General features: G+C 39.7%; 1 protein-coding gene across 1 annotated transcript in view; it reads left to right on the forward strand.

The window, feature by feature from the left end:
* The window catches only part of kiaa0825 (KIAA0825 ortholog), a 220875-nt gene that overhangs the window by 20081 nt on the left and 185825 nt on the right, over nucleotides 1–14969 (forward strand). The window contains exons 3-6 of the mRNA XM_041788069.1: nucleotides 10157–10325; nucleotides 10780–10974; nucleotides 12516–12701; nucleotides 13548–13872. Coding sequence (XP_041644003.1) covers nucleotides 10157–10325; nucleotides 10780–10974; nucleotides 12516–12701; nucleotides 13548–13872 — 875 coding nt within the window. The remainder of the gene's footprint in view (nucleotides 1–10156; nucleotides 10326–10779; nucleotides 10975–12515; nucleotides 12702–13547; nucleotides 13873–14969) is intronic.

Consider the following 14969-nt stretch of genomic DNA (forward strand, 5'->3'; position numbering starts at 1 on the left):
ACAACAGCCTGAGTTAAATAATGATTTGACCATTATATGGGTAAAGTCTCTTCATTAATAATCTATTTTGATTTTATTAAGGCTTAAGGCCTTTGCACGCCAAGTCCATTTTCTGTGTCTGAAATTATCACTTTTCAAAAAGAAATCAGCCAAATCTTTTGATTTTTCAGAACAGGTTAGGCCCCTTTTTTGTTTTTATTTGTTTTTGGGTGTTTTTGCATGTTTGTGCACCAAGTCCCAGTTGTTTAAATCAGTGATTCTCAATTGGTGGGTCAGGACCCAAATTGCTTCCAGTTGATCTCCAATGTGCCAGTGAAAAAATTTTGTGAATAGTCCATGATATACAAAAACCCTAAGAGAGCATACAGCACATCAGAACATTTTTTTTTCATTTCCTGTTATGATAAGTAAATTTCTTTTTCTCAAGATTTCAATTTATGTATCTCCTTTTCCCACATTACAAAGGTGATTTGTTTGAAGATTAGAACATTCCTTGAAACATTACCAAATTTCTATAGTATTTTGGAAAAATAGAGTAAATTCAAATGAATTCAAGCACATCTTTCTGCAAATATGTGCTTTTAAAACATTTTTTGTCCTGTCTCTTTGTTCAATCACATTTTTTCCATGTAGGGTCCAAACTGCAATAAATTTTATCTTAATAAATTCGAATGGTTTAAAGGTCACATACTTTACCCCTTTAAGATAAGTTTATATTGGTCTCAGAAGTCCCCAAAACATGCCTATGAAGTTTGTTGCTGGAAATGGATGTGGTAGCTGAGAGGAGGATCAGGAGAGCCGGGCAGAACTTTCTTTCAAGTGGGGAGGGCCAACTGAACCTTGGGGCGGCGCGAACTCCCTTCATGACATCATGAGGGGAAAGAGAGGAGGGAAGGAATGGATGTTTCTGATTCTTGGGGGTATTGAGGACAGGCCAGGGGCACGTTTGTTAGAAAAGCCTGAAATGGTGTATTTTGTATAATAATAATGTCCTTTAACCTTTTTTAACATGTGGGTCAGGATGATTTTCGGTTGGCAGATAGATGGAGTAGACGTGCGGCATGTGTGCTCCGGTAACCATTTTACTTTTTTGCTCCATTCAGCCCTTGGACACTCGGGCCCAAGTGATTCCTTTTTGCCTTTCTGTTTTTTTCAAGTGTTCCCCATTTGAAGGAGCTCTAAGAATACAAAAATGACAAAGAACAACGGCAAGTCTGGCAACAGCGGCGATGCTGCTGATGCTAGCCTAACACTTGAATCAATTACCACGCTGCTTGAGCAACACTGCGAGGCTTTAGCCATGGAATTCAAAACATCATTTAGCATGCTGGACTCGAAGCTTGATGAAATTCGGCTCACGGTCGAGGATCATGGCCAACGTGTCTCATCCCTAGAACTCGCCTCAGAGGACCTCAGCCAGCATGTCGAGGGTCTTTGGTCCAGTTTACTTGACGATAATGCTAAGCTAAAGGCTAAGGTGACTGACCTGGAGAGCCGAATCAGGTGGCAGAACTTACGCTTTCTAGGTTTTCTTGAAGCCAGTGAAAGCGGGCGTCCCATGGAGTTTTTCTCAAAGCTGCTGCATTAGATATTTGGAAACAAAACACTGCCATCTCTGCCAGAAATCGACAGGGCCCATCGCTCTTTAACCTGCACCGGTTCCAGATGAAGGACCTTCTCATCAGAGAGGCACGGCGTAGAGGGAAACTTGAATATCACAGCCATTCGATCTAGGTTGTAGAGGACTGTAGCCCTGAAGTCCTAAGTCAGTGAACGGAATATAATGCCGTGATGGCAGAACTGTATCAGAACTGGGTCTCAAGCCTGCCCTGTTGTATCCTGCTTGGCTGCTGCTAACGCCATCCAGTGGAGGAAGAAAATGGATCAGCTCCATTGAGGAGGCACAGAGGTACATCGACAGCCTTCCCAGGTCGCCGGAGGCTCCGTGACGGGTCTGTTTCAAGTCTCTAGCAGACTTATAGCACAGTCTATTTCCTACCTGTACACACGTCCAGCAGCATGTGAACTGACGCGGTTTATGTTCATGGAGTAACATGTTTAGCTCTCCGTCAGGTGTGAGTATGTTCGTTTTGCTTCCTCTGAGACTTTGAATTGTATTCCCAAACAACTATACTTCTATTTATATTCTTGAAATGAATAATTTGCCAAAAACTACTAGTTTGGTTTATCTGTTACCTTTTTTCCCTTGTATTTTAATAATGCCAGCGTACTAACTGTTTTACCACTATGCAAATTATAGATGGGAAGCTATTTTTAGGTTTGTCTGCTGATCCAAATGACTGTTTGTCATGCTTTTCATGGCCGTCAAAATCTGTACAACTTTAAAGGACTGGAAATGCCCTTTGTGCTCTATAGTCCCAGTTTAGAGGGTTTCCCTGGTTTAAAGGTGGTTTCCTAAGTCTTTCCCCTTGTTTGAGGGGCTTTATGTTTGGGCCTGAATGTTACGTTTGAGGTGCTGAATTAAATTATGTTCAAGTTTGTGCTACCGGAGTAATGTTTAGTTAAGCGTAAGACAGGAAGAGTTATTACTGCAAAATGTTTGTGTTGAAGAGCTTGCAGCAAGCTCTTACAGAGACTCTTACAGAGAGCGATCAGACCTTGCACATCAAATCAGAGAGACTGACAAACAGTATGCTCTAACAAAGTCTTCAGATCTCTATAGAAAACGATTGGAACTTAAAACCAAATTTGACTTGCTTACCACTCATTCAATTCAGCAGTTGCTGTTAAGGAGTAAAACTATGTCTTATGTATATGGAGACAAACCTGACAAGCTATTAGCCAATCAGCTCAAAGGTGCTAAGGCCAAACAATATATTCCAATATATTGTCGATTGACAAATGGCCATTTAACTACAGACCACCAACAAATCAATGAAGCATTTAGGGATTTTTACGCCCAGCTTTACACCTCAGAATCACAGACTGGAAAAAATACAATTCTTGATTTTTTAACTTGCCTTAACATTCCTACACTTTCATTAGATTTTAGGAAGAGACTAGAGGAACCTATTACCCAAGCAGAAATAACTTTAGCCATCTCTTCAATGCAGTCAGGCAAGTGCCGAGGGCTCGATGGCTTTCCGGTTTATCTGTTTACTGTGCTGGATCAATTTGGTTTTGGACCAAACTTTACATCATGGATTAAATTACTCTATTCACACCCCACAGCTTCAATTTGTACAAACTCACAGCAGTAAAGGCCTTTTAGTTTGCACCGTGGAACCCGCCAGGGATGCCCCCTAAGTCCCATGCTTTTTGATTTGGCCATTGAACCGCTTGCCTCTGCACTCCGCACTTGCAAAGATATATCTGGTATTTGGAGAGGCAACATTGGGCATAAGGTTTCATTATATGCAGACAACCTCTTACTTTTCATTTCTCACCCAACTGCCTCATTGCCCTCTGTTCTATCGCTGCTCAGTTAGTATGGTAAACTTTCAGGCTATAAATTAAATCTTCATAAAAGTGAGCTTTTTTCCTACCAATAATAAAGCACAAGCATTAGACCTTACCAATCTGCCTTTTACAATTGAGAATCACAAGTTTTCTTATTTAGGCATTTCTATCACAAGGAAAAACAAGGATTTATTCAGAGAGAACTTTATCTCCTTGTTAAACCAGACAAAAGAAATACTATCACAGTGATCTCCACGGGCGATGTCTCTTGTGGGACGCATCAACTCGGTCAAGATGGCCATCGTGCCTAAATTTTTATACCTTTTCCAGGCCTTGCCGCTTTTTATCCCAGGATCCTATTTTCAAAACTTGGATTCATTTACCTCCTCCTATCTATGGCAGGGTAAAAGGCCCCGTCTAAACAGGACCCACCTTCAGAAAACCAAAGTTACAGGCGTTCTGGCTCTTCCAAATTTCCATTTTTATTAATGGACTGCTAACTTGCGATGCTTTGCATTCTGGTCTTTTTGTTATAGGCAGCCTGACTTTCCTGACTGGGTAGTGATGGAATTACATTCAGGTGACAATTTGTGCAGTCCTGCATTTCTTGGATCCTCTCTCCCACTTCCCTCAATGGAATCAATCAAGAACCCAGTAGTTAAACACTCTCTAAAGATATGGTCCCAATTTAGGAAGTATTAACGGTATATTGGTATTTTTGTATTGGTTTTTGTAGTTTCTCTCTCCTAAGCCCCATTGCATCAAACCATCTTTTCAAACCATTCCCTCACGACTCTGCTTTTCAAGAATGGCACAGTATGGGTATTATACACTTCAAAGATTTATACATTGGTAATACCATGGCATCATTCGAACAGTTAAGTGAAAAATTCAGTCTTTCTAAATTAAACTTTTTTAGTTACCTTAAGGCAAGACATTTTGTCCTTACTCAGTTGTCTGGCTCTCCAGCTCCGTCAGAGTCATCCATAGTTGATACAGTCCTTTCTGTAAATCCATTGAAAAAAAGACTAATTTCAACTTTATATGGCATGATTCTAGACCTTAGGCATGCCCCCACAGATAACCTGAGATCAGCATGGGAGGAAGATCTAAGTCTTTCCCTGTCAGAAGATACTTGGACTTCCATACTCAAATTGGTTAACTCTACCTCTTTATGTGCTCGCCACTACTTAATTCAGTGCAAAGTGGTGCACAGGGCCCATATCTCAAAAGCAAAACTGTCCCCTGTGTACCCTGAGATTAGCCCATTATATGTCAAATGTAAATCTGCTGAAGCTTCTCTTATCCATATTTACTGGTCCTGTTCTAGTCTTAACAAATGTCGGAGAGATGTTTTTAAAACACTTTCTAAAATAATTAATATCAAAGTAGAGCCTAATTCTTTGCTTTGTTTGGGATCACTAGCAGGAAGATGCGACTAACTGCAGAGAAGAGACGCACCTTATCCTTTGCTTCTCTGATCGCTCGAAGAGCAGTGCTGCTGAGGTGGAGGGACACTTTACCACCCATTCATGCACAATGGCTTGAGGACATCCTGACTTGCTTAAAATTAGAAAAAAAATAGATATTCATCCCAACATTCTATTGGGAAAAAAACATGGGGTTCATTTCTGAATGCATTCAGACACTCTATAGTGGCTTGACCAATAGGTGCTATTTAACATCTCCAGCTGTATACTATTGGACTACTTTGGACAGGCTGTTGGTGTGACAGTGCTCTAATGATATGTGTGAGGTGCTGGTAGTGACTGGGGAGGGATTGTTTTTACTTTGTGTTTCTGTAAGAATATAGTTTTGTTTTTTGATGTTTTTTTTTTTTTACTTCGCTTAATATCACTCTTATACATGCTTGTTGAATTCATGTTTTAATGGGATATAGGTGTCAGCTGCTCTATTGTAAACCAACGTCATGTCTTTGTTTTTGTAACAATCATCCAGCACTGCACTTTTACTATACGATGAAAAATTTCAATAAAAAAATCTTGAGTAAAAATTTGGGTCACCATTTATCATGAAGGGGCAAAAGTGGGTCATGGTAATCCAGGCATCTGGGATGCCTTGGATGCTGCCATCCAATCCATGTCTGTGAATGATGAGAGCGTGGAAGTTGTGAAGCAGTTTACCTACCCTGGCAGTGTAGTCCATTGATCTGCTGACTGCCACTCTTGGACAGCATAAGCTTGGGGCTGGTGAGCTTGTACATATAGTCTAAATATAAACTTAAAACAAAAAGTAAGGCAATTTGTGTTTGATACATTATTTCTTTGTTGTAACAATGCTTCTTGGAAATAAATTTTATTCCATTGGAAAGCCTGTTTATTAGCCTTTTAAATGATGCCACATTTGTAAGAATCATGCATTTGTGGGATGAGCAGCAGAGCTGAGTATGTGGGTTGCGCCCATGAAAATGGGCCAAATCTTCTCTGCCAATGCCAAACAGCTTATTTTGCTGTTGCTATTGACTCTTGTTTTGAGCTTCTGGTACCCCCAAGACAAAAGCATCCAAAACAATGGGACTCAGCATGCAAAAACGTTAGGAGTTAACAATATAATAATTTACATGAATTGGGTTATGACTGACGGAGTAGTACGTTGTGGCTGCATGTCAGGAGGTTAAAAAAAAGGCCTGCCTTAGTGCTTCACTGCTTTCTTTGTTACTAAGTTGACCTAAGACAACATTTTCAACACGGCAAAGCCCTTGACCCAAACTCTTTTTGAACGGGGCCATTTGAAGATTTCTGCTAATGCCAGGACACCATTCTTTTTCATTGTTTCTACAGTCTTTTTCTTAAATAAAGCAATTTATTAACCATGCAGGGCAGTTTCAGACAGACCATTACAGTCAGTAGGATTACAGAATTACAGTCACTAGGGTAGCAGAAGTGCCACCAGACAGCTTACGTAACCAAACAACAGTGAGCGTCAGTGTGAAGCACTTTGAAGTTGAGGTGGTGAGTCTTCAGTGGACACTGGCTCTGTTTCTAACAGGAGTTAAGTCATCGAGTTCATATCCCAAATGTAGCCCACTTACACTTCCTGTTTTTAATGAACTTTAGAGAGTCGGTGAAAAGTGAGCTACAGATGGAAGCCCATTTGAAACCTGCTGTCTTTGTGAAGTCCTGGGGTGGAGCCCAGAACGAACATCCATATTTTATGGCGAACCATAAACACACATACAGTGCTCTGTGCTGCTATTTACTGTGAAATGTCATTGCAAGAAATAGCATATGACAGAAATTAATGCTCCATTTTTTAGACAGTTCTTCTACAGTGTGTACATTTTTCTCCTCATATCTTTATTATGACCTTATGCCATACAATGAGGGACACACTCTAAAAGAGTTACATATAGTCTTGTATGTTGTTCAATGTGCAGTCTATTTATTTTTATACAGTGCCTTTAGCCACCTCTGAGCCATGCTGATTATGCTTTGACCTTGCTGAAGCCGTGTTTTACAACTTTGCAGCTTTAGGCAAGCATAGTCAAGAAATGACACCCTCGCACAATCTGTCACAGTTCAGGGCAATATCTTCCCTATAAAAAGCTCAGTTAAATAGATTCACACATGCAGGGTCAGGTAAGAAAAACATGATAAAGGTCCTTTTTAATAACAGTTTGGTGTATCAGCGATGGCTTTACAGTCAAGTTGATGTCAAGAGACTAAAAGTGAGAGATGTCATCTGTCCTGCGTAGAAGAGAGAGGGAGAGATAGTTAAAAGGGAGAGAGAATGATAGTGTTGAACCCAGAGGATAACGATTTTGTAACAGTCTATAACATTTTATCCCCCTGCGTTTTTCCCCTCTGAAAGCAAAGTGTGTCAGATTGAACGGTTATTTAATGTGTTGCCATTGTGAGACATCTGGATGCGTTCATGGCCCAGGAGCAGGCAGGAGGCGGTTTATAGACCTGCAGAACGGGATGAGCTGGCTGATGGGAAAATGATACTTTGGCCCTGTACCATGTAGACTAACAAAACACATACAAAACATACCTGCAGGTAATTAAAACTGTTACAGCCATTGATTATTTATATTGATATCTGATGTAAAGTGAGGAGAAAGTATTTAATTACTTTCAGTGTAGGTGCCATCACGTTCAGACCAAAAACATGTACACACAAAGGCAGCATTCACGACACCATAACATTTTTAATTAAGCAGGTATGAACCCATTCACGCAAACATTAATGCATTCCCAAACACACTCACACACCACCTTACAAGGCCAAATATATATGCATTGATTTGCATGGAAATGACTAAACATGTCGAGCTCAAAGATGTCATTTCTAATCCGTCATATTAAAGGGGAAACGGAATAGCTGATGCAGTCTGTTAAAATCAAAAGAGCTGTGTTTGTGTGTAAGTGCGTGTGTGTGTCAAGGGGAAGAGTAAGACGTGAGCAGCAAGAAGTGTGCGTCTCCGATGCCTGTAACACCACTTCACGCCAGATGCTTTGTACACAGTCACACACTCTGATATAGCGATGTCTGTGTTCATTACTGCTGATGCTTCGGTGTCTGTCTGCTCAGTGTGGCCTCTGAATGAAAGTGAGGGAGAGTAGGACGTGATGGAGTGTGCAGGTCCATGTGTAGCTGTGTCTAGCGTTGTCACATTCGTGTGTTTATTTGGGGGGGTGCACTATCCTGACAGTCAAATGCTTTTTCCAATCACAACTGGATTATGAAGCTGTTAAGACTTACAAAATGAGCTGTGGGCTGCCTAACATGGCATGCAGGAAAACATCCTTTTTTATGTGTACAGTGCCAATTGACAACAAATGTTATCTCAAGACATTTTACAAAAAGATGAGGTCTATACCATCTTTGTTGAATTTTTTTGTAATGACACCCACCATTGATCATGAGCAACATTTGGCAACAGTGGCAAGAAAAAACTTCCCTCTAAGAGGCAGAAACCTTGAGCAGCACCAGACTCATGTTGAACTGCTGCATCTGCATTATGCTTGGAATGTGGGATGGAGTGAGAAACAGAGAAAGAGGTCCAGTCACTGGTTAATCAGTATTCCTGGTTACCATTACACCAAGTATAAGGCGGCTGAGATGGGAGAGACTCTGAATACAACAACTGTTGCCTGGCACCAGTCAAAGCTTTAATGGAGAGTGGCAAAGAGAAAGCCACTGCTGAAGAAACTATATTTCAAATAGAGTTTGGCAAAAGGCATGTGGGAGACTCCATGGTCAAGTGGAAGAAAGTTCTTGAGCCAGCACAGGGAAGGCTTGTAAAGGTAGAGGATAATATGAATGTGGCAAAACGTAGGAAAATCCTGGAGGACACTCTTATTCAGTCTGCAAGAGAGCTACAGCCTGGGAAAGAAGATTTATTTTCCAGCAAGACAATGACCTGAAGTATACAGCAAAAGCAACACAGAAATATTTTAAGATACACAAGGGGAATGTTCTGGAATGACTGAGACGAAACCCTTACCCTAATCCAATAGAGAATTTGTGGCTGATCCTGAAAAGGGATTGTTCATGCCTAATCCCAGTGCAACCTGACAGACAGAACTTGAGGAGTTTTACAAAGTAGAATGGGGTTAAATTGCAGTGTCCAGATGTGAAGCCTGACTGAGACCTATCCACACAGACTCAGTGCTGGGATTGCAGCCAAAGATGCATCTACTAAATACTGACTTGAAGAAGTGAATATTTATGCAGTCACTTATTTTACATTACATACTTCTATTTGATTGGCATTACTTTTTAGAAATCTGTTTTAACTTTTACCTTAAAGTGTTTTTTTTTTTTTTTGGACTATTGTTTATTTTAAAAAGATAAATCATAGTGGCCATGATTGATTTTATGAAATCAACTAAGGGGTAAACCATCCAAGGGTTGATTTATAGGCACTGTAGCTCAGTTGGTAGAGCAGTATACAATGGCTAAAGTCCTCAAGGCACTGGTTGCCGGATGAAATCCTGATCCTGGAACTGTTTGTTGGACATCTTTCCTAACTCTTTCTCCCCATATTTCATGTCTCTCTTCAGCTGTCCCCTCAAAATAAAGGCAAAAAAGGGCAAAAAATAATCTTAAAAGAAATTAATGCAGAGTTGATATTATAATGCAAATAATAATGGCAAAATATGTGTGTTAAATCAGCATGAAGAGCAAAGTAATGATAATTGACTGACAATAATAATTTTAACACTTGAATAGCAAGTCAAGTGTAAGCATTAAGAGTGATGACAATGATAATATGAGGAGTTTTAGTGCTAATTATAGCAGTTGGAGTCAAGCAGCTGTAATATTTATGATAAAAGAAGAATTGATGTTGATAGTAGAAGCAGTTGGAGTCAAGCAGGTCCATGACAGCAGGCTGTCTGTAGAAATGATGCATTCTGACCTACTAGATGAGAGAACTCAAGAAATCCCTGGAAGATAATTGTTGAGAGATAAAGATTTAAAGTTAGTGGCATGAATGCATTAATGTAAAAAGATTCAGCTTTAATCCATTTGAGCAATAAGCTAAAAGTTGACTTTTTCTAGCAGGAAAGACTTAAAATTAAGTGGTTTAAAATTGTGTTTTACTGTTGTTTTACTTCTCACGGTCATAATCTGAAAATGTTTGGAGGATATTTTCCATACAGTTTTTTTGTTTGCATATATACTGTACATGACTCAGTGCTGCTCTGGTCCTCTTTGCTTCATAATGTTGCTTAGTTCCCATATTTACAGTGTTTTCTCTTTCTCCTAGTATTGAACAGCAGCTAAAGGAGCTCCAAATGAAGATGGGAGACTCCCGGACAGGTGGGGGTCCTCCGAGCCCCTCAGAGTGTCTGCACTGGTTCAACATCAGAGCACACAACAGTCTCAGGCCTGTTTCTACTGGACATCAAGAGCTTATGGACTTCTTCAGAGCCTTGGTAATTCATCAGGGTGACAGGACACAGACTGATGATGATAATATTGATAACTGCTATGCAATTGTTCTAAATGTTTCATCGATAATAAAACTAGTCTGATAATTCATGATGATTGTGTTGATAATGAGGATTTTATGAACATGCTCTGATATTACAAAATATCCTCAACGCCCAGGATAATTTCTCAACACTCCATATTAACATTAAGCTATTTGTTAATCTGCAGCCCTGTTTATTAAAAAAGAGCACCTCTAAATCCAAGGAGATTACTCTTTAATAGACTGGTCTGCAAATATTATCATGACTTTTAATTCACATATCTCCATATACTGACTTTCTGCAGGATTGTGATGTAGCTAATGAAGTGCTGTTTATCCCTCAGAGTCCACAGCTGCTGACTTTAGGTAGTTTCTACAGCAATATTCACGTCTGCTCTCCCTGTTTTCCCTCTCAGCAACAGTACCTGAAGTCTGATGACGAAAGCAAAGAGGAGGTGGTGCTTCAGCTCCTGCTGAATCTGTCCTCACAGTGTGGCATCTGCTTTCCTTGTACCCCTTCCCCTTCCTTTTCCTCATCATCTCTTCATCCTCAGCTGAACACCTCTTCCATCAACTTGGTGCATACAATTAGAGATGATGCCTCATTCGAGGTAACATATCTTTTTTTAATTTTCTTCAATGTTTGCCTGTATAAAGTTTAATGAGTTCATTTAATACTCAAAAAATACTTCAGTCAGTATGAACTTAGCAAGTACCATCAGTCATAATAATGTCATTTAAAATAATGTAGCTGAAGTATTGGTGAGTGCTGAATTACGTACACCGTACTCTGATTGTTTTTTGTTGTAAAGAGTATTGTATTGTAACGTGGTAATTATGCAACTTAAGTAATCCATTATTAGTTACTTTTTAATTAAAGTAATCCATTACTGAAAAAATGCTAGCAGAGGGTGAACACAGCTGTGTCAGAGCGCACACATAGCTAGCTGACTAAGCTAGTGAGGTGGCAGAGAGGACAGCATTATACTATAAAATCATCCCTATTATGGTGAATATTTGGACAATGGGGAGAGGAACAATATCATAGCAGAATGAAAGTTTAAAATCTTGAGTTCAAAGTCTTTTCACTGTGCCACACAGCTGTTTCAATGAGGTATGCTGTACTACACACAGCCTTTGTGTAATACTGTACGTCTCTGCCTAGTTTGTTTTCAGCTTGTGATCAGTACTGACACCAGTATGGATATACAGTATGCTCTTATATTCATTCTGAAAAAAATCATGCCATCTCTCATTCTTCCACTTGTTATGACTTTTTTAGAAACGGACATACAACAGTTAAAACATTTGTTTTTACAGTAGTTGATAAATGTGTTAATTTTGAAATACAGACATGCTGTGATGAAAACTGAGAAATTTCTTTGGATACTGGGTGGAAAGTAGCAAAATACATTTATTTGAAGTACTGTAGCTGACTAGTTTTTCTGGGAACTTTTTGTACTTTTTTAGCACATTTTGAAATCAGTACTTTTATGTCTACTTCTTCTTCAGGGTTAAACATTTCAGAGTTCACTTTAACTCCATTCTGAGTGAAATGGTCTTCAGTGTTGGAGTTATTTGACAGTGTTGATCCACCAGTGTTAGTTCAACTCTGTAAAGAGTCAATTGGCTCCACCCACTGCAATTTCAAATCGGTGGGATGTGTGGACAGACTTCCTGCTCATTCCCTTGGGCATAAAATCAATAGTCATCTACCTCTTGAAAGTTACAAACAGCACTGCAGCAATCTGCTCTCAAACAGTGATTAATTTCTTGTACAAAATAATAATGTAAGCCTTTTTAGAGAGCAATTAAAATTATTTCCTCTGCTTAAACAATGGGTTAGTCCCTTAGACAATCCTGTGAAAGTGCTTGAAGTAATGCAAAACATATATTATCATATCAACCACAAAAACATCCAACTAGCTGTAGCTCAGACCAAAAACTTAGGTTCCTAGAACCCACTTTAAAGCTTAAGAAATGAGTATGATAAATAGAAATAATCTTCATATCTGCTGATACATGTACTTACATTTTCAGGCTGTCATCTACCAATACCCTTATAATAACAACAAAATTGCAAAATTCTAGTGTTGTTAATGATTATAGGTTAATTGTTGTAACTTACCCTTTATTGTATCATTTATTTAAGATCCAGGAGGCATGGGATGGTGTGCGCCTTCAGCTGCGCCACCACCTTCTGGTCTGGCTGTCTTCCCGCAACCCAGAAAATCCTGCACACAAACATATTTCCACTCTGTCCATCCCTGAACGGGTCAGTTGTCTTCAGCAGCTGTTCTTCCTTTACCCTGAGTCTGAAGTGCTCACTCATTACCAGGTGTGTTAATGCATGCAACTATAGTTATGTTTACATGGACCACTTGTAAGGGGAATAAATGCCTGATCTGAATAAAAATGCTTCATATAAACACTTCATTCAGAATAAAATCCTCTGATCCAGCACATTCAGAGAGAATGAGCTCGATCATTCTGATCGAGAGGGGTGGTTAATGACAATAGTCGTCTGGATTAGCATCCATGATCATTGTCTCTCCCTGTTTGGGATGATTTTTTGTGTTACTGCACATGTCTGCCCCACAGACTGAATGGACAGAGACATGGCAGGAGCAAAACAAAACTGACTGCTGAGAAAACCTTTTTATTTCAAAAGAGCTCAGACTTGTTGACTGTATAATATAAGGTACAGACACGAAATAGTAGAACAATTTGATATTTTGTGCGAGGAGTTAAAAAAAAAAATGAGCAAGTTCCGGCAATATATTTACAAAAAAGTCAAAGAAGAATTTCTCCCTTTACAGCAAATTTTTAGTAGGTTTGACTGGTGGGACGATGAAGCACATGCCAGAGCAGTTTTACTCAGATTATTTGCATGATGCATGAGCATGCACATCTCAGTCAAATTGCATCTTTTAGCTTCCATGTGAACAGAGAAGTTTAAATCTCTGATCAGAATGAATTCAATCCGACTGTGAAAAAATGCTCATGTAACCACAGCTAATGAAACAATCGCTTTTACACACACACATAGAAATTTTACATCACAGTTTAAGGATTAACAGTTTTCTTTTTTTCTTAAATTCCCCCTGCACATGTTGTTCTAATATGATACAGTAATATTTCCATGATTTTACGGTCATGTGTTGTTTGGATTTTAATAATCCAGGGTCTGAGAAGTCAGTCTGTGCTGGTTCTCCTGCTCTCTGCTCTGAGCTCTGGCCCTGGAGGTGAGACCGGCTTTGACAGACTGGCTGTAGGCTTCTGTTCTGCGATCCCAGCTCTGACCCAGGCCCTCACAGAGGAGCTCCATGTCCTTTCAAGGCTTGCAGAACCACACACCATCCTGGGTTTCATTAATGCGGCATACCTCAGCACTGTGGCCCGAGAACTGACCTCCCTGATGGAGAGAGAATGTGAAATCGCCCTGCGGGACAACACCACGTTCAGCAGCAAGATCAAGAAGTATTCAGCCAGGTCACGGGCAACTGTAGGTAGGTAATTTTTTTTTTTCCTCAAATTGAATTATTATTTTATTATTCTGCTTATTCTGGTTTCTTTTTAGAACTCCAAGTCCTTGTGTATTATATTCTTAGAATTTATTCAGATATCCATTCAAGCTATTTTCCTGTCATACCTGAACTTCATTCCTCTCATTCCATACCGTTACCCAACAAAGGCTTAAATTTTTCCCTCACCACTTTCACTTTTCTGTTACTTTCCAGCTGCAGTGTGTAGTGATCAGTGCCAGAGCCAAGGCCTCTGTGAGAGATTGTCAGTAACTGCTGTTCCCATTGTAATTGCTTTCTTTTTTACTGCCCTCTATCCTGTCTGCCTCAATTTCCTTCTTACCGACAAAAAGAGAAGAGCAGCACTTCCAGGGCCAAGGCTCCTTTTGAAGCTTCCTCTAAACACTATTTACCACATAGTTTATCTGGGACTGTGACGAGTCCCAGTCCAAGGAAATGTCCGTGCCAAATCCAAGGTCTGAAGACAGTGTGTGGAAGCCACTGTTAATTCACTCCTACACCTTGAACCTCAGGCAATAGGTGCTGTGTAAAGAAGGGCTAAAATTGTCTGCTGCCATTTTAATAGGAAGAAACTAAACAAACTAAAGTTTGATAAGGGACTAAGAAACAGTTAATACATCCTCATGACATGTAGTGGAGACAAGAAATTGATTTGTCTTGACCTTCTCACTGTAAAGGAGTGATACAGAGATGTTGAGGAGACTGAGGCGCAAAATTTTGTCGACCTGTTTTCAAAGCAAAACAGAAAAGTATTTTTAATGTTTTTAATGCAGAATATGTCACTGTGATGTTATATGCTATGACAAGAGAAGAGTGCAGACCTCTGATTCTTAATTCCCAACATAGTCTCTTTATTTGTTTCATATTGACCTATTTACGCCTGCTGAGGGTAAAGATTCAGAACAACAACGGAAAAATCTAAAGTGTGTGAGCTATTGTTTACTTTTTTCAACAATGGTGCACATGTCAGCTTCCCTGCAGATTGGGGAGAGGAGTGCTTTTACATCTGCCATTCTTCGATAAACACACCACAAGCCTTGCGTCTCTCCCTCCTCCATCTC

Source organism: Cheilinus undulatus, linkage group 5 (assembly GCF_018320785.1).
Source record: "Cheilinus undulatus linkage group 5, ASM1832078v1, whole genome shotgun sequence".
Taxonomy (NCBI): Eukaryota; Metazoa; Chordata; class Actinopteri; order Labriformes; family Labridae; genus Cheilinus; species Cheilinus undulatus.